The sequence below is a fragment of the Ammodytes marinus genome, assembly GCF_949987685.1.
Source record: "Ammodytes marinus genome assembly, chromosome: 4".
Classification (NCBI taxonomy): domain Eukaryota; kingdom Metazoa; phylum Chordata; class Actinopteri; order Uranoscopiformes; family Ammodytidae; genus Ammodytes; species Ammodytes marinus.
In genome coordinates, this window is record NC_137233.1 from 13,317,574 (window position 1) to 13,337,372 (window position 19,799).

The 19,799-nt window shown below is 41.0% G+C and overlaps 2 protein-coding genes across 2 annotated transcripts in view; both read right to left on the reverse strand.

Moving 5' to 3' along the window:
- chd5 (chromodomain helicase DNA binding protein 5) overlaps positions 1–11,387 on the reverse strand; it is a 50,186-nt gene extending 38,799 nt beyond the window's left edge. The window contains exons 1-2 of the mRNA XM_080026409.1: positions 11,267–11,387; positions 1–20 (exon numbers count right to left, since the gene is read on the reverse strand). The exon at positions 1–20 is cut by the window's left edge and continues 132 nt beyond it. Coding sequence (XP_079882535.1) covers positions 1–20; positions 11,267–11,333 — 87 coding nt within the window. The 5' untranslated portion in view covers positions 11,334–11,387. The remainder of the gene's footprint in view (positions 21–11,266) is intronic.
- A 1,280-nt stretch (positions 11,388–12,667) lies between these two features.
- On the reverse strand, positions 12,668–18,716 carry rpl22 (ribosomal protein L22). Its single transcript, XM_080026674.1, has 4 exons — positions 18,670–18,716; positions 18,140–18,250; positions 14,532–14,656; positions 12,668–12,854 (listed from the first exon to the last, which is right to left on the reverse strand). The coding sequence occupies exons 1-4, from the start codon at positions 18,679–18,681 to the stop codon at positions 12,710–12,712; spliced, it is 393 nt and encodes a 130-aa protein (XP_079882800.1). The 5' UTR covers positions 18,682–18,716; the 3' UTR covers positions 12,668–12,709.
- Positions 18,717–19,799: the final 1,083 nt, after the last annotated feature.

Sequence of the window (19,799 nt, forward strand, 5' to 3'; positions counted from 1 at the left end):
CTCGCCTTCGTCATCCCCGTCTGGACACAGAAACAAAAACCATGATCTGCTGAGGTACATAGTGTAGTATAGTGTATGTAGAGAGGACTTAAGATGATACATTTGGCCGCCGATGATGTCATGTCCGTCAACTCTAGAGCCAATTAAAGCAAATGTTGACAAGATTAGTTGATTAACCATGATTTGATTTATGGATCTACAGAAAAGTATTTGATTAATTCATTGTTAATTGTTATCAACAGAAAAGAGGCAAACTTACTGGTACAATTTTGAATATTCTGATATAAATGTACATAAACAACTTTGTGGTCAAAGCGAACAATGTTAAGACATCATTTGACCCTTGGGAAATTGCAATGGGAATTGTTCACATTTGCTTTTACAATTTTCTTTTTCACATTTCATTCACAAAGCATAGATATCAAAAAGATAGAAATAAAAGGGTTGAATCAATAGTGAAAATATCCGTTTGTTGCTGACCAATTATATAGTGAAATCACAGCAAAGTAAAAATTAAGTTAGCCTTCTTTTTTTGTAAAAAATTAAAATTATTAATCATCGCACTTGACGCAAAATAAACCTCATAATCACACATCACTGAGTGTGGATCGACTTTACCAGTCTACGCACAAATAGATGGAGTGCCTGCCTTGCCCGTAAATGGGAACTCCCTGGTGGACCACTAGGGTATACTGAGCATATCCTCTGCCTTTAATGCTTGCTGGGACTAAAGCGACCTGCTGCTGGCTGTCAGCTGAACTGTCTTACATCCGCTGTGTACAAACGTGCTGACTGCTGAGCACAGCAGACTCCAATGATGCCACAATGGGTCACAGAGGAGTAAGTATAGAGGAGAGACAATCCAAAACAATACATCACTATGAAGAGAGACACACAGGGACATACACACAGGATGACACCTCCCAGTCTAAGGTCGAACTGATCTCCTTCTCCCTCCCCGACTGTCCTTCTGTCTTTTCCGGTCTGCCTATCTGTGCGTCCCCCTCGCTCTCTGGCTTTTCATGCAGACCGGAGGGCATGAAATATGCAGCACATGTATCAGAGTCAATCAGCCAGCAACACTAGGCCTGCAGTCTACCACTCCCATGGGCAGCTAGAGTGAGAGATTGGGGAGAAGGGATTCCTCTGTAGTAGAGACACACAAACCTCTCCAAACACTTAACCCTTATTTAGCAAAGCTAGCAGGAGGACCCCCCTCCCCCCCAACACACACATACACACACAGTAAGCTTTAATCGGTGGCAATATGAGCCCCGTGGTTTTCCTTTGACCACCAAATTAAGTGTCACCCCTTCTTTAATCATTACTTACTTCTTTCACCCAATATTTCTATAGTAATATACAGGTCCTTCTCATATAATTAGCATATTGTGATAAAGTTCAATATTTTCTGTAATGTACTGATAAACATTAGACTTTCATATATTTTAGATTCATTACACACAACTGAAGTAGTTCAAGCCTTTTATTGTTTTAATATTGATGATTTTGGCAAAAAAGTAAAGAAAAACCAAAAATCCCTATCTCAAAAAATTAGCATATTTCATCCAACCAATAAAAGAAAAGTGTTTTTAATACAAAAAAGTCAACCTTCAAATAATTATGTTCAGTTATGCACTCCAGTGTTTCCCCTACCATTATACAGGCCTGGCGGGCCCGCCAGGCCAACGGGACCCCCCGCCAGGCCAACAGCAGCCTGACTTAAAAATAAATAAAAAATAAATCATTGATTCCGTAATAATCATTTGCGAGCGTCTGCGCGGCACTGTCGGTCTATCCCTCGTGTGCGCCTGTCATCCCATCAGCTGATCTGTCTGTCTGCGTGTGTGTCTGTGTTCTGCGCGCGGCGCGATGCGCGTGTGCATTCGGTGCACACTTGTTAGACACGGAAGCCAATGAGCAGGAGCATGACTAGCAAGAAAACGTTGAACTAGTGGCGAAAATAAAACCAGCGCCTGCTCTATGGAGATATTAAAGGTCCCATATTATGCTAAATGCACTTTTTAAATGTGTTCCAACATATCCATGCGTCCACGGTGTGCCTAGAGACTGCCAAAATATCAAAAAAAATAACAATCTCTCCTTTTCTCACTCTCCCCTTTTCTGAAACCCCCACCCCTCCCCCCAAAAACACTCCAGTCAGAATTATCCCCTTTTCTGACCTCACAAACCGTAAAGCCAGAAGCTTCCACTGTGCAGCCCACACCCCTATTTCTTATTGGTCCACGGCCCTGACAGACAGAGGGCGAGGCGTATCTGGCTTCGCTTCCGGACAGGGGGCGGGGGGAGCTCAAAGATTGTATATTTACGAGGGGACCTGCAACTCTTTTTTAAAAAATAGGCCATTGTGAGATTAGCTGAACATCAGCATAGTACAATAAATTATCTGAAAGTTTTTTTCAGCAAACAATTAAAGAAAAACGTATTAGGGACCACTAAGACCATATAATATGGTGTATAATAGAACCGAAAAGTGTATAATATGGGAGCTTTAAGGACTCAGTAACAGGGACGTTGAACAGGAAAAAGTGCTGAGCAAAACTTAGAAAGTTAAAATCGCTACGTCGCCGTGGCAACACAACCAATCTGTATCAACAGCAGAGACAGCGCTGAAAAAACGGCATGCACTCGTTTCAGTAAGTTTACAGAAGTGCCTCACTGCTACTGCCTTTGGCATTCTTCTCAGAAAAGCATTCATTTATTTTCAGGGGACATATCAATTTATTTATTGTTTTAACTGTTAAGTTATCTTGAAAACAGCAGGCCATAGTAGGCCTACAAGCTTTATTTTTTTGTATTTTCAATGCTAGGCTTTATTTTTATGTTTTAAATTGAGAAATAGGCTAGATGAAATATAATGGTCGGAATAGGGAAGTTGCCTTATGTAGCACACATGTTGATAGGCTAATCATGATGTGTAGCCTATGTTAATTAATTAATTTTCAACAAAGCTATTTTCATAAAAAATAAATAAAAAAATGTTTCAGTAGGCTAGCTTCAAAGTGAGGTGATTCAGATTATTCCAGAAATGAGTACTAGACAGGACCTGTCTATATTAGATCTTAGTGTTTATTGTTTTTTTTTATTGAAATCCATGTGTTTTTCTTCAATAGTTTACGTGGCTTGTGTCTCCAAATTATTACAGAAAATAGTTATAGGCAGGACATATGACAGTTGTTTACAGAGCACAGAATTAAACAGATTTCACCTCTCAAAGTGCACCAGATTGATGTATTTAACTTTAAAAGGATAAGGTTTCTTCTGCAGGGGGATGCCCCCAGACCCCCCTAGAAGGTCCATTCTCACCCAGCAGCATCTATCCTGATCTAAATCCTGTGAGAAACACCACATGTACAAATGTACTGATGAATGTGAAAGTATAACCCTATGCCCTCATTTTTAACGGGCTGTCAAAAGAGGCTCATCCCAAATGGGGTTCGTTTTGGTCAATTTCTTCTAGAAATTTGGTACGCACTCTGCGCGCATACTCTTTATCAGCTCTTACCACCGGGCCTAAAAAAAATTCTAGGGGAAACACTGCACTCAATACTTGGTCGGGAATCCTTTCGCAGAAATGACTGCTTCAATGCGGCGTGGCATGGAGGCAATCAGCCTGTGGCACTGCTGAGGTGTTATGGAGGCCCAGGATGCTTCGATAGCGGCCTTAAGCTCATCCACAGTGTTGGGTCTGGTGTCTCTCAACTTCCTCTTCACAATATCCCACAGATTCTCTATGGGGTTCAGGTCATGAGAGTTGGCAGGCCAATTGAGCACAGTAATACCATGGTCAGTAAACCATTTACCAGTGGTTTTGGCACTGTGAGCAGGTGCCAGGTCTTGTTGAAAAATGAAATCTTCATCTCCATAAAGCTTTTCAGCAGATGGAAGCATGAAGTGCTCCAAAATCTCCTGATAGCTAGCTGCATTGACCCTGCCTTTGATAAAACACAGTGGACCAACACCAGCAGCTGACATGGCACCCCAGACCATCACTGACTGTGGGTACTTGACACTGGACTTCAGGCATTTTGGCATTTCCTTCTCCCCAGTCTTCCTCCAGACTCTGGCACCTTGATTTCCGAATGACATGCAAAATTTGCTTTCATCCGAAAAAAGTACTTTGGACCACTGAGCAACAGTCCAGTGCTGCTTCTCTGTAGCCCAGGTCAGGCGCTTCTGTTTCTGGTTCAAAAGTGGCTTGACCTGGGGAATGCGGCACCTGTAACCCATTTCCTGCACACGCCTGTGCACGGTGGCTCTGGATGTTTCTACTCCAGACTCAGTCCACTGCTTCCGCAGGTCCCCCAAGGTCTGGAATCGGCCCTTCTCCACAATCCTCCTCAGGGTCCGTTCACCTCTTCTGGTTGTGCAGCGTTTTCTGCCACACTTTTTCCTTCCCACAGACTTCCCACTGAGGTGCCTTGATACAGCACTCTGGGAACAGCCTATCCGCTCAGAAATGTATTTCTGTGTCTTACCCTCTTGCTTGAGGGTGTCAATGATGGCCTTCTGGACAGCAGTCAGGTCGGCAGTCTTACCCATGATTGCGGTTTTGAGTAATGAACCAGGCTGGGAGTTTTTAAAAGCCTCAGGAATCTTTTGCAGGTGTTTAGAGTTAATTAGTTGATTCAGATGATTAGGTTAAGAGCTTGTTTAGAGTACCTTTTCATGATATGCTAATTTTTTGAGATAGGAATTTGGGGTTTTAATGAGCTGTATGCCAAAATCATCAGTATTAAAACAACAAAAGACCTGAAATATTTCAGTTGGTGTGCAATGAATCTAAAATATATGAAAGTTCAATTATTATCATTACATTATGGAAAATAATCAACTTTATCACAATATGCTAATTATATGAGAAGGACCTGTATAGTACTATAATCATATAATTAACATAAAACATAAACAAATCTGCATTTACAGCACTTCAACTCCAAAGAAATCTGCCCAAAATATATGATTTCTTAGTGGCTGATTAAAACAGGACAATCTAGGCTATCTATCTACCCATCTATCTACCGTATCTATCTATCTATCTATTGTATACATACAGTATATCTTCTGTGTTTTTTTCTAGGTCTTCTAATTCCTTCTTTCTGCCTAACACAAATAGGGCTCATCTCTGTCTCCCTCTCTCTCTCTCTTTTTCTAAATAAAGCCTTGAGTTTGTGTACCCAGTATCTCAAACAGGGAGCTCTTTCATGTCTCAAATGTACGTTCGCCAGCTGCCAGGCAAGTCATGGTGGCGGCGATGCACCGAGCGTTACATCTCTCTTACATGCACAGATGATGATGACACGGCTGTGATGCAGTTGGTAACAGCACTGGAGTAGAGAGAGACTCAGAGAGCACATCGGCCTGTCGCTGATGAGATGATGTCAGTGGTGTGACTGGGTACGGTGATGTTGGTCTGACAGTCTGATTGCCATGAATGTGTGATTCAGACACTGGTGTCTGAAGTGTATACTGACTTTGGTGATTCCCTGACTTTTCAGCTGGTCAAAGTTTTCACTTATCCTTTGAAATATGTCAATATCTATACTGCATGGATTGGCAGCAGTTAATCATAACATCTTACCATATCCTATCCATTCCTTTTCTCAACTTTTATCCCTGTTTGATCCTACCTATTATCAATATTTTATATTGTACTGTATGTATATTAGATAGATCTGTTAGATAGATAGATAGATCTGTTAGATAGATCTGTTAGATAGATAGATAGATAGATAGATAGATAGATAGATAGATAGATAGATAGATAGATAGATAGATAGATAGATAGATAGATAGATAGATAGATAGATAGATAGATAGATAGATAGATAGATAGATAGATAGATAGATAGATAGATAGATAGATAGATAGATAGATACCCCTGTGTGTGAAGTCCAGCCTCACAGCTGTGATAGACAACAGATTCCTTGAACCCACATGGTCTCTCAGTAATGTATATCATTTAAAGGTGTTACAGCAATACACCTGAAAAAACAACTAAAAAGATGATGACTGTGTTTAACACCTGCACTACCTTACAATCTGAAACCTGTCGGCAGTAAATGGCCTGTTGCGTCCCTGTAGTGAAAGCGGGCGTCAGGGGGATGATAATCTGTCTGCTTGGTGCGCTGACCAGGCTGCTGTGCCATGTGTTGGAAGGTTTGCTCAGTCATGTGGCACGGGGGGGCTGGCACCGTATTATGTTAGAAAGGAGGACCAAAGCTTCGCTTGGCAAAACAACAAGCCTTCTGTAAATTGTGTGGACGGATGGCACAGGCAGTTCTTCTGACCTTCCTGCAAGGGCTTGGCCAGTGGGGCCAACCCATCAGAAGGGAGATTCATGAGCGAGTGAGAAGGCTGGACTTTACTGGAAAGCACATTAGCCCTTTCTCTGTTTGCCCCCATGTGGAAACGCTCACCTAATGCTGCCCAGCAAAAAAAACTGAGCCATAGGTTTTTCCTCTCTTCGTTGATGAAGTGCTTATAGATGAGACCACAGACGCCTTTGGGGCAAAGACATCCATAGACTATTATTAGAAAATGTAATCATCAAAGTGATGGAAAGATTTGAGCCATTAAAATCCTATCTATTACAGACAATATATGCACAAGATCATAATGTGTGTAATATTAAAGCAGATATAAAAAAATACCGGAAAGGCTGCAACGGCTCATCTGCAAATGCACATAAAAAAATGCACAAGATTTGTGCACGCGCAGCAGCAGGAAAAAATGGTGTCAACTTACACAGTGAGCGATCCAAAAATAGACCCCTCTCCAATTGGGGATAACATTTTGTAGGCACACAAAAGCCCATGATAATCTTTCAATTTTAGTGAAGAACAAAACAATTAAAAAACAGAAAACACAATGGAACAAGCTGTGACAGTGTAAGCACCCAGAGTGAAACAAAGGGAATTAGGACACTTTGTGTGCCACAACAAATAAAAGGCTGATAGCATTAAGGGGTCTGAAGTCCCTGCTCCCCCTCCTCCCAGGACGCGTTTCTAGTTTCTATATAGATGCGTTTTAATTGCTCGGAAGCATCTTGACGCCGGGTCAAATCTAGCCAGGGCGCCTGACATTGTCCGTCACCGTGATGCCTGTTGATAGAGGTCATAAACTGAATGACAGCTATGGATTTGAATAACGTATTCAGTGAACAAAGATGCAAACCACTGTTACTGAAAACTATCATAGCCTGAACGTCTTTATCGACAACTGTCCTCATTAAGACATTAGCATGTTAGCTTAATGGCAGGTCTTTTGATTTTCAGCAAATTTACCCCTCACTCCAATTCATCTGATTGCATAGTTCGTCAAAGGGACTCCATGAGACGGTCTTACAAAGTCCCCTTCGTATACTGTGTGTTTATTTCAAACCATGTAAAAGTACAACAATCCTACCAAGGCAGACATGAAGTTATTTTGACTGACACATGAAATTTTTTTTGATAATTCAAACTGGATTACTCCTAACACATCTTCACTCACCTGACCATTTCAATCACACCTTTCATTTCTCAAACATGTTTAACCAACTACTGGGTTATTGGGGACACGCATCAGTGTGTGTGTTCCCCTTCAGGCTATACTACTGGCAGCCATATAAGATGCCTTCACTGCTCCTCACTCCTCTCTCTTTCTATTCTTCCCCTGTCTCTACTTCAGTCTTTTTCTCCTCCCCATTGTTTGCCTCTCAGTGTCTGCTTGTATTGATCTGGCATATAAAAAAAAATATGTTGTGTGTATAAAGGAAAACAAATGTGACAGGCAAAATGCAACATTTCTAAAAACCAGTCTTCTTAAAAATCCTATCCATGTTTTTTTGAAAAAGTTAATTATAATGTGCCGATGATATAAACCACACTGTTATGAATGTTTCCCCTTTGTTGGGACAGTTGTACAAATGATAGCAGCTTCTGTGGTTCAAGACCTTTACCACACCTATGAAAAAGGAGCACAAAAGGCACCAAAGCAACCGTGTTGTGTGAAAATCCTTATTAACTTTCATCATTTTGCCACTAAGTGTATCTTTCCAGGGGATAGTCTTTCCATGCTAAACCCCAGCAAGCCACAAAGTAATTTCACTCCGACCAACTCTTCTCTTATGTACTTCTGTGTAACATATCGCTCAGCAGGAATTAATGAGAGGCAGGCCTATATGGCATAGAAATAATGCATGTCTTAAACAACTCGACTTTCCTTCTATACACTTTTGCTATAACCATGACACTTTTCCACTTTGTGACGTGAAGGGAAGGAGGAGGGAACAGCAGCATATTTTAAGTCGTGCCCTTGACATCAAACCAACTGCAAGAAGAGAAAAACTAAATTGAATTTGTTGACTTCACTGGATGGACTGACATGGTCTGAAGATGCTTGGCTGCTCTGCCCAGCACACAATGCAATACGGCACTTCATCACCACAACCTCTGACACACCGGACCAGGAAACAAATCCCCTCCAACTCAGTTGAAACGATTTATGTCGGCAGGCAGACCGGATAAACCCTGTTTACCAAACGGTACTAAATTAAAGTTTACTTTGCTTCACCAGTCATATTACCGATAATAATCTTACATGTACATAAATAAATTACCTCATTGTGATGCATCCTGCGGCCTCTCTTTCAGTCGCTTCCTAAACAAATGCAGGGCCCAAAGGCACTTGGCTGGCTCTCAAAGATCTTACCGAAATCAGGCGCTGGTGTCATATACTACCGCTCTTGTCCAAAGAGGCCGGTAGTATCAACAAAAAAGTTCCTCGTAGTCACTTTAAGAAAATATAATTGTACTCAACGTAATTCTATGACTGTGGATTCCCTGACTAATCAAATACTTTATATGTTGACCCCACTCAATTTAGGCTACAGAGAATCATTAGGTGCATTGTGTCACCTGCCATAAAGACTGACAACTTTAACATACAAAGTATACTATTTTTACCAATTTGGCAATTTGTCTCAACATCCCCTAAGCCTTGATTAGTTTTTAATATCCATAAGGAGTGAAAATGCCATGTGTTGGCTAGGCAACTACAGTTGGTTAATTGCAAGAGGGGTTGACAGATTAATGTTACAGCCACAAGAAATATTGCACAGATTTGGCTCCATGATAAGTGAAGGAGCAGCATGTCAAGTATGTGGGTTACAGTTAATTTCAGTGAGTGCATGACCCAGAGCTGGGGGGTAGGGGGACAATTGTCACCAACAGTGCATGGGCACCAAGGTAAAGGCACACTGTTATGAATGTTTCCCCTTTGTTGGGACAGTTGTACAAATGATAGCAGCTTCTGTGGTTCAAGACCTTTACCACACCTATGAAAAAGGAGCACAAAAGGCACCAAAGCAACCGTGTTGTGTGAAAATCCTTATTAACTTTCATCATTTTGCCACTAAGTGTATCTTTCCAGGGGATAGTCTTTCCATGCTAAACCCCAGCAAGCCACAAAGTAATTTCACTCCGACCAACTCTTCTCTTATGTACTTCTGTGTAACATATCGCTCAGCAGGAATTAATGAGAGGCAGGCCTATATGGCATAGAAATAATGCATGTCTTAAACAACTCGACTTTCCTTCTATACACTTTTGCTATAACCATGACACTTTTCCACTTTGTGACGTGAAGGGAAGGAGGAGGGAACAGCAGCATATTTTAAGTCGTGCCCTTGACATCAAACCAACTGCAAGAAGAGAAAAACTAAATTGAATTTGTTGACTTCACTGGATGGACTGACATGGTCTGAAGATGCTTGGCTGCTCTGCCCAGCACACAATGCAATACGGCACTTCATCACCACAACCTCTGACACACCGGACCAGGAAACAAATCCCCTCCAACTCAGTTGAAACGATTTATGTCGGCAGGCAGACCGGATAAACCCTGTTTACCAAACGGTACTAAATTAAAGTTTACTTTGCTTCACCAGTCATATTACCGATAATAATCTTACATGTACATAAATAAATTACCTCATTGTGATGCATCCTGCGGCCTCTCTTTCAGTCGCTTCCTAAACAAATGCAGGGCCCAAAGGCACTTGGCTGGCTCTCAAAGATCTTACCGAAATCAGGCGCTGGTGTCATATACTACCGCTCTTGTCCAAAGAGGCCGGTAGTATCAACAAAAAAGTTCCTCGTAGTCACTTTAAGAAAATATAATTGTACTCAACGTAATTCTATGACTGTGGATTCCCTGACTAATCAAATACTTTATATGTTGACCCCACTCAATTTAGGCTACAGAGAATCATTAGGTGCATTGTGTCACCTGCCATAAAGACTGACAACTTTAACATACAAAGTATACTATTTTTACCAATTTGGCAATTTGTCTCAACATCCCCTAAGCCTTGATTAGTTTTTAATATCCATAAGGAGTGAAAATGCCATGTGTTGGCTAGGCAACTACAGTTGGTTAATTGCAAGAGGGGTTGACAGATTAATGTTACAGCCACAAGAAATATTGCACAGATTTGGCTCCATGATAAGTGAAGGAGCAGCATGTCAAGTATGTGGGTTACAGTTAATTTCAGTGAGTGCATGACCCAGAGCTGGGGGGTAGGGGGACAATTGTCACCAACAGTGCATGGGCACCAAGGTAAAGGCACACTTAGATACGCAGTGTTTACTGAAGTCTGCACGTGGCTCTCACACCTCTGCGGCCAGGCAGTGCAGGAAAAACAAAGTTGGGGCAGCTCCACGATCACAAGTGGAAAGCAGTGGCACATCCTCCATAACAAACCGAACGCGGATGTTGCCACTGTGGCCAATGTTTCTACATAAAAGCATTATGCACACGTTAACCGAAACACATCACAGCATGCACCGACACAGCAACGAATAAATAGTCACGGTTTAAAAACAGCTCAACTTGTGTTTTTGGACTTAATGTAAAGCAATCCCCCTAGCTTGCACACGCATGAAGCCTGTTATGCGAGGGAGAAAATATGAGATGGGGGGGGGGGGGGGGAAACAGCCCAGAGAAAGCATGCAGTAGGGCCGAAACAGGCTGGATGTAGGACAGCCGGAGGCAAATCGCCCCCCTCCCCAAAAAAAACCCAGTTCCCACCTTTAAAACAGTAGGTCGTGCACATTATAATAGCATGACTCTGCTTAAAGCACCCCACCCCTCCGCCTCCTCTCTGGTCTCAGGAACGCAGCCCTTTTCCCCGCATTCAAGGCGTAACGGCGCAAAAATAATCTGAAGGACACCCCGCCTACACCCCCCTCTTTCCCTCACCTGGCATATCGTCTTCAAAATCCATGTCGTCTTGTCCCTCGTCTTCATTACTCAGCGACCCCGGCATCTTTATCTCATAGCCCCCCGAACCCCTTTTAGACTGAGAATACTGAAAGTTAACCCTGCAGACGCCGCAGCCCAGTCTCTTTCTTCACCCAAAAATAAATGTATTCGTCGCTCAGTGGATTTTTTTTTAGATTTTTTTTGCAGTGAATCTGGGGCTCTCTCTTCAGGAGTATAAAAAAATAATGTTTTTTTTCCCCCACTGATCTCTATCCAGGTCTCCGAGTCTGAAAAATAAGAAAGACAAAAATGGAACACACATGCCCAGATTGTGACGTCTGGTCTGTTGCCATGACGCTGCATCCCATAATTTCTCCCCCACAACTAGTTAGTCATGCTCTCGTAGTTACCATTTCAACTAGTCGTTTGCAAAAACAAAAAAAATTGAGGAAAGAAAAACACACATCGCCATGTGTCGCTATTATAGGGAGGACGCACTTCGCGACTCAGAGCCCGTTTCATCCTGGAGGTCCGGTATGAATTGAGACAGAAACTTGTGCAGCTTTCACAGCTGCTGCACCGTGCACTCACAACCTTTACCCCAAATACGAAGCCAGTCGGTGGCAGAAAATTAATGCACGCTTTTAATTGAAGTCTAAAATCAAAACTCAAAATCTGTTGCAAACTTCCACTTAGGCCAAAGTCTATTCGAGAGAAGAAGAAAAAAAGTAAAAACAATTAAAATACACAGTTCTGGCTGATGCATGCTGTGAGTCTGATAGCAATAGTGGACAGAATCTGTTGTCAAGGTTACCACAGCTGCAACACCCACAGAGAGCACGAGGGCTCAACTTCACTAAACTGAAAACGACAATAGGAATTCACAACTGTGATCCGTTTAGACTTATATTTGTTTCACATCACATCTATAGCCAATGTCTACCAATTGTTTATGGAATTAGGTGTTCAAAGTAACAATTGTTCATTCACACTTTTCACAAATAGCCTACATATTAAACTTCATTCCTACATTTCATTTGTTTTTCTTGCACTGTATCTGCACAATGTATGTCATTTTACATAGCCCATTTGATTATTTTGTCTGTTAACTTTTATTTGTTTGTATGCATGTTGCATTGTTGGAGGGAACCGGATAAGACAGCCCCTGCATTTGTTGTGCACCAATATTAATGAAATGGAACTTGAACGTTCAATTCCTACCATTTTAATATAGCATTTTTAACTTGTGATCAACTTTTTTTTCTAAAACCTTTTTTATTAAAATAATTTAACTATTTAGAGATCCCAATTCAAGTAAATGTAAAAAACTAAAAATAGTATTTAAAAATAGCCATTTCTATATTTTGAAAAAAAAAAAAAAAAAAACACAACAAAGGCTTTCTTCTCTGTTTTGTGATTTTATTGTGAGTGGCGTCAGGTTTAATCCTCATCCTCTTCTTCCTCCTCGTCCTGGTTGATCTGGAAGTAGCGCAGCTCGTAGCTCTCCTTGGTGTTGGCAACCACCCGCAGCCAGTCCCTCAGGTTGTTCTTCTTCAGATACTTCTTGGTGAGATACTTCAGGTACCTGAGCAAGACAATGAGGGGGGGATACATTGATCAAAAGTAGGTCATGTTTATATCATATTCCTACTCACTTTGACTCAAACTGTACGACAGATTTCCAGTTCCGCACCCTTTAAAACGTGGTTGGACAAATACACAAGCGTTGACGAAATTATGCCAAAACATTAATTAATCTAATAATTTTTTTGTTTTATTGTGTATTTGCACAATGTATGCAAAAACACAATAAAGCTTAAATTTTATTCCAAAATTAGGATAATAAAAGCACTTTCCAAAGAGTGTTCCGTGGCAATCAAATTCCAATACACACAGAATAAAACAGTATATCATGTCACTTGCAGAAATGCAGTCTATGTATATTTGAATGAAAATGGCGGATCTGTTTTGACGTTGATGTCACAGACAGTTATACTTGATATATTGATGTTAATATCTCCCAGTGACTTTTTCCAGTCATATCATTTGCTCCATGTCAGAATGACAGAGTCACCCTCTGGTGGTGGACAGTCCAAAGTCTTCATGTCCAGATTTTCTTTTTTTTTAATGAAAGTGGGGTCTCACCGATTTAAAATAAATGAATAAGTTTAAGATACAATTTCCGGTATTAAGTTATTGTAGTTTTAGTAATGTATTTATTGTAACTGTATACTTTATTGCCAAGAGTCACTATTTTTTTCACTGCCACTGTAGTCACAAGTATAATTCCATTCATGTGTTAACATTGTATGGAATGAAAATAAATTAACCTAGAATGAGTTAATAAAAATGAATGTTTGGTTAAATGACAATATACTGTATAAACATTTTGGGTGTGTTGATTTTGGTGACCTCTTTACTTGTCACATACAGTATATTTGTAATCTAACCAGTATGTTGTCAGGGTACTAGAACAATGTAGGGGATCGTCTATGGGAAGCAAACAAAGGTTATCAGGTTTATTCGAGTCCTGTTTTCCTCATTAACCACAGGGGTATATTCAGACGAGCAGACGGAGGTAGACTGGTTTTTGTTTGTGGTTGCTCACCAGCAAAACCTACTTCCAGAAGAAAAAAGTCCCCATAACAAATAATAATCCTCATTCTTCTGGGAATAAGCATTTTAAAATACATTGTGAATTGTCACAGTAGGAAAAAAGTAGAGTTTTAAATAATAAAAATTACAATATAATTTCATCTAGCTGCTTTAGATTCAGGGCACTGGTATTCTTCATGCCATCTCACTGTCAAGGAGCCATTGTCAACGTTATAAGTAACACTTGTGCTTTAACTGCTATTACGAGTTAAAATGTCTGCTGGGAGAAATGCCTGTATATTCTCTTTGGTGTTGGTCCATTCACAAAACAGTACATTTTAAAAACTCCAGCCAAAGTGGAGATCTTTGAAAAACTCTTAGAATTTCCCTATTTGGGACCATGACCTCAATTTGCACAAGGTAACTGTTGTCTACGACTTCTGCTTGGTTTTTTAAAGTATGTGTAAGTGTGGACATGGCCTTGGTATTTGAACACCTGCAGCACTTCAGTACCTACCCTTTTTATTCCACCCCCGCTGAAACTCAAACAATATTGTTCATAGTTGTCAATGGAGTATTGAAAAATGACCGTGATGTGCAATAACACATATTTCAGTCATCTTATGTTACTTGACAGATAGGAGCTGTGTTGCGTTTAGTTTCTTACCTCTTTGAGAAAGGAACTTCAGAGTTCACTGCAATTTTACTCTTGCTCCTTTCAATGGACACCACACCACCGCCAAGGGATCCAGCTTTGCCATTCACCTTGATGCGCTCCTGCAGGAACTGCTCCTGTTAAGTGCAGAGTCGCACACACAGCAAGCATTACATAAGAACAGAAGTCATATCACATGGTCGGATGTACATCTAAAGAGTTTCTGTGCCTCACTACAATTAAAATGTGTTTAAGGTGAAGTAAGTGATGTATTTATGTTAATATAAGTGTTAAATGGCTCTTTATTCATACAGTGGTCACTTATATAGTGTGCGCGTTTCATAAAGCCGATCTCTCAGTCACCCGCTCTGCATGTAATCGGCAAATAAACTTTTCGGGGATCCCACCACTGATAACCAATCAGAAGAGAGAACGCTACAAACCGGCACACGTCTCACTGACGGTACACGTGCAGAGCACATAATCCTTCCCAATGTCTGTTTTGATGTTTTATCACCTTTACAGATCTGAGATGATGCTAGATAACTCGCTTCTGGAAGATGACAGTGCATTAATGTGGTGACGAGGGAGGGGACTGCTAACTGCAGTCACTGACAGGAAGTTAGCTAACCTGACCATTCCGCTTACTGAACCTTTAAGGCTACATTCACACTGCAAGCAAGCAGATGTTCTTGCGCCGATTGGTTTTTTGTTTTGTTCAGGCTGTTCACATTATCGTTTGTGTGTGTGTGTGTGTGTGTGTGTGTTAAACTGTTCAGTCCTGAATCGACCCCGCATGTGCTAATGAACTATGCGAAATGCATCACTCAACCCAGTCGTATGGAAGTAAACCTGGAGGCCACTAAAGTCAAGTCAGCTTTTGCAAAAAAATATATTATAAAAAAAACACTATTTTAAGTGTTTATTTATGTCTCAGGTGGCTCTCTTCGCTTGTTTGTTTTCATGCATTTCTCTTTACTTTCTATGTTGCATCATCGAAGGGAGCCTCAGACCCCGTTTCCACTTGGCATTAACATCTGACTTTTGTAATCGGATCACATGAATAAAGCTTTAACTACAGGTGAAAACACTCTCAAGACGCATTGAGATCGGATCACAAAAACCACATTCGGAGGTGGTTTACGTCCGTTGTGACCGTTGTGTTCGCATTCATTTGGTAGTGGAAACACCAATGTGACTCTTGTCCACATTAGGGACCTCCTACTCAACTGCTGCCCCCTGCCTGAGCGGAAATACGTTAAAAGTGCATCACTGGCGTTCATGCAGCTTTTATAGAAGCCTCATGAACATTAGTTGCATCCGCCAGTATTGCAAATGACAAGCTTTCTGTCCTCTGGTTTCATTTCACTGCGTAAATCTGAAAACACGGAGAGCTGCAAGGCAACGACTTCCTGTTCTTATCCGCTTAAAAATAAAAGTCAACTCGCGTTTGGCTAGTAACAGGCTTTTAATGTGAAGGCGCACAGGAAATATTCTGTTTGCACGTAAAGTAACTTAACTGCATAAAGCCGTGTACTGGTGGTGGTGACAAGAGTGTAGCAGACGTTAGAAAAGCCGCCCGGCAAACACACATCTTTCACCAGCCAAAGTGGCGTAATAACTTACTCGCCTAAGAGTTTTTACTTTTACATAGCCTACTATCTATGACATTTCCCGCATTTGGCGAGTGTTAATGTAGAGCCCTCTAAGCAGTGTTGTGCATCGCTCCTTCTTGTCTAAATGAGACAGTAGCCAATCTCTTCATGTAATGCATTTTAATAGCAAATGTGATTAAAACTGTGGCACTGTACAGCCCTGTATGTTTACTTGTTTGAACCCCACCGGTTAAAAACAGCAATGCAAACGGAAATGATGTACGTGTTGATTTAAATACAGCGCGGGTAAATGGAATCGGATCACAAGTAGACAAAGAAGTCACATTTGAAAATGCAAGTGGGAACACACGGATTGAGAGCTGTCCACTTGTAACCAGATTCAAAAAGTCAGATGTTAATCCCAGGTGGAAACAGGGTCTCAGACAGTGGCGGCTCGCCCATAGAGGGCGATAGGGCGCCGCCCTCCTTGAGCCATATCAGCAAAAAACGAAAATATAATAATGAATAATAATGATGTTTTTTTTTTTTTTTGTATTAATAATCATAATTTATGATTTCAATACAGTTTTTACCTGCATCTAAGTCTGAATATCATTGTACAATCAGCGTCTGTGCTCTGTACCGTCACTCTGGGGCGATGTCGGGCTGGTTGAAAATCGCCCCCAGCGCTCTCATAGACATCAATGTAAAACTTTTTTTTTTCAAACTGCAAGCCTCGCAATGCAATCTCTATGGGTTCCGGGGGTGCTCGCCCTAACGTGTTGTCGTCATACGTACAGTAAACAATAAACCAATTACAGTGACTGATACAGTCACATGTCCAGTATGCAGCCCAGAGCGGTCATATTCAAGACCAACACAACTTTATATCAACTCAGGCTAGGCTGGCAAGCTACTTACTTGATCGGACTCGGACTAGGTCTTTCCCAGACAAAATGTAACCATCAAGCAAGTATCTACCAAGATGGATTGGGGGATCTTACAAACGCGGATTTTCACGGGGCTCGTTTGAACGGCTAACGAGGCTAGCAGGATGCTAATGCGCTAACGCTCTGTCCTGCTGCCGCTGCATGATGATATGGACTGTATACTGGCTTTTTATCCATCCTGATGGCAGCACAGAGACCGCATGGATAACTTTGGGTGTCACCCCTATGCATCATCTCTCAGAAAAGGTAAAACAAACATTAAACATCAATCTGCATATACGAGCCAGCGCCGTTCAACAGCTGATCGGCTATTGAACGGCGATCAGCTGTTGATCGTCGTTTAGCTGACAGCTGCTTTCACCGTCCGACATAAACCCGCCTACCAAGTGCTGTAGACAGTAGTAACCCAAACCAATGTGATGATTAGCACTGTTAATGTTGCACATGCTATGCCAGCATCCATTTTTGTCTCCTAACTTTTAAAGGAAGCCTATCTGAGGAGCACACTGGTAGATGACAAGTTATCTGTGATGGCCACAGCCGGATAATTAAATCATTTTAGAATAATTTTATTCAAGAAATTAACTAACTTAATTTCCAAAAATACTGTACAGTGCAATGCTTGTCTAATGTTGCCAGAGTGGTTATGCCAGATGAACAGGAAAAACAAACAGTTAAATGCAATATGACATTGTCATATGCTATCTGATTTAGGTTAATTTTGGGTCATATTTCCCATCATGGCAACAATTGCCCCCCCCTGAGATTATTGTCAGGAGCCGCCACTGGTCTCAGACTCAAAAGTGCCTCTTTCAGTGCATAGACATTGTAACACATGACTTCCACATCACTCTAGATTGACAAGTCATATTTGTAACAAAAATATTATAATGAGACCGTCTGAACGTAGGTTTTAGTTTGCCGACATTAATCCAGGTGTGTAGTGTAACCATTTTATCCAATGACTTGGGGAATGGATTCAACTGATATGACACTTGGGAGTCGTGTGTGTGGCATGCATGTCAGTTGCTGCACTGTGCACCAGACAAGTCCCTCGTATTTGGGTTCTACTCACAAAGTTGGCAGCGTCCATGATGCCATCCTCCACGGGGTGAGTGCAGTCCAGGGTGAACTTCAGGATCTGCTTCTTCCTCTTCCCACCCTGCTTCCGGACCACCTGCTTTTTCTGACACGGAAAACGTGAGAAAGACAAGTCAAACAAACACACAAACTATCACAGCATATGGGGACTTTCACATAACACCCTTCGTAGCTTTAAAAATATACATATATTATGTAAAACAATTGAATTGATTAGACGTTTCTAAAAGCTGCACATTGAACCATTTAAAATGTGTACATTATGTTTAATCAATACACTTTAGTGCTGATGTCATGTTTCACATGTAGGCTACTGCTGCTAGTTATCGTTAGCATTAGCCCAACGTGGTGCTAGCCAAAACAGTAAACAACGCTAATAAAAGAAACTAAAACCTCCGTGGCTGCTACATTTCTGTTCGCATATTGTATATAATTCGGTAAGTGCGAAAGCCAAGTTAACATTTGTCGCCTGAGTGCAGTTTATTTGATCGTTTAGCTACTCACAATCGGGGCCATGGCTGACACATACAGCAAAAAGGAAGGAGCAAAGGCTGCGCAGGAAGTCTAATACCCCCCCGCAAAATCGATCGCATCGATGTATCTGTGTTCGATTGAGCAAAAGTCTGGATTTCATTTAGCGGCTCTTTTATTGTTAGATCATTCCTTGCTTTGTAAATAACTATTATTACTATGTGTGAATGCTGGAAGCAGACTGAGCCACTGCTGATGAAGACCAGGAGATGTGGCTGAAATCCCTACAGAAAAACTCAGTATGTGAACCTTAAATTATCTAAAAAATTTAAAAAAAAACGTTTCATGTGCAGATATTCTGATAGGCCTAGCCTACTGCCATCCACTTCATCATTTATATAATTGTATTACCATTTGTGCTGTGTGTGTGTGTGTGTGTGTGTGTGTGTGTGTGTGTGTGTGTGTGTGTGTGTGTGTGTGTGTGTGTGTGTGTGTGTGTGTGTGCTTTTACTCTCTGATCACTTTCAATCGCTTTTCTTAGACCTAAATTTGTAAAGCATTTTGTTCAACTTTTTCAAATGTGCTAAATTAACTTGATTTGATTTGATTTGATTTGATTTGATATGAAGGTTAATGTTGATTGGAACTAAACTGAGACACTTCTCATTGACTTATTCCAGTAAAGTGTTAGTTTAACACATTGAGTATGTGCCTCAGCTCCTAAAAGTTTTATAAAATAAAATAAATATGTATATGGAGAATAAGTAATAATGAATCCATATTTAATTGTGTAAATTGATCTTAAACTGATAACAATTGTTATATAATAGAGAAAGTGATGTTCTTTTTAAACAACATAACAATACAGTGCAAAAGAGAGTTTACAAACTGATCATGGTAATGTGACCAGTCGAGAATTGTGCCCCTTTAAATGCTGCAGCCGATTCAGTTATTTTGCAGCTGCTGTAATTTCTCACCTCTTTCCCTCCATTCACCCTGCCTTGAACTCCAAGATGTTAACAACAGTGTGACATTACAAAAAAAGGACAACTGTATTTTTAATATGTGTGTGAGGGCAATATTAAATTTCCCTTTTGGGCTTTGCCAACACATGGGGGCTGGCATGAGGTGTGTGCCGTCAGCTGTGCTGCTGGCGGAGGGAC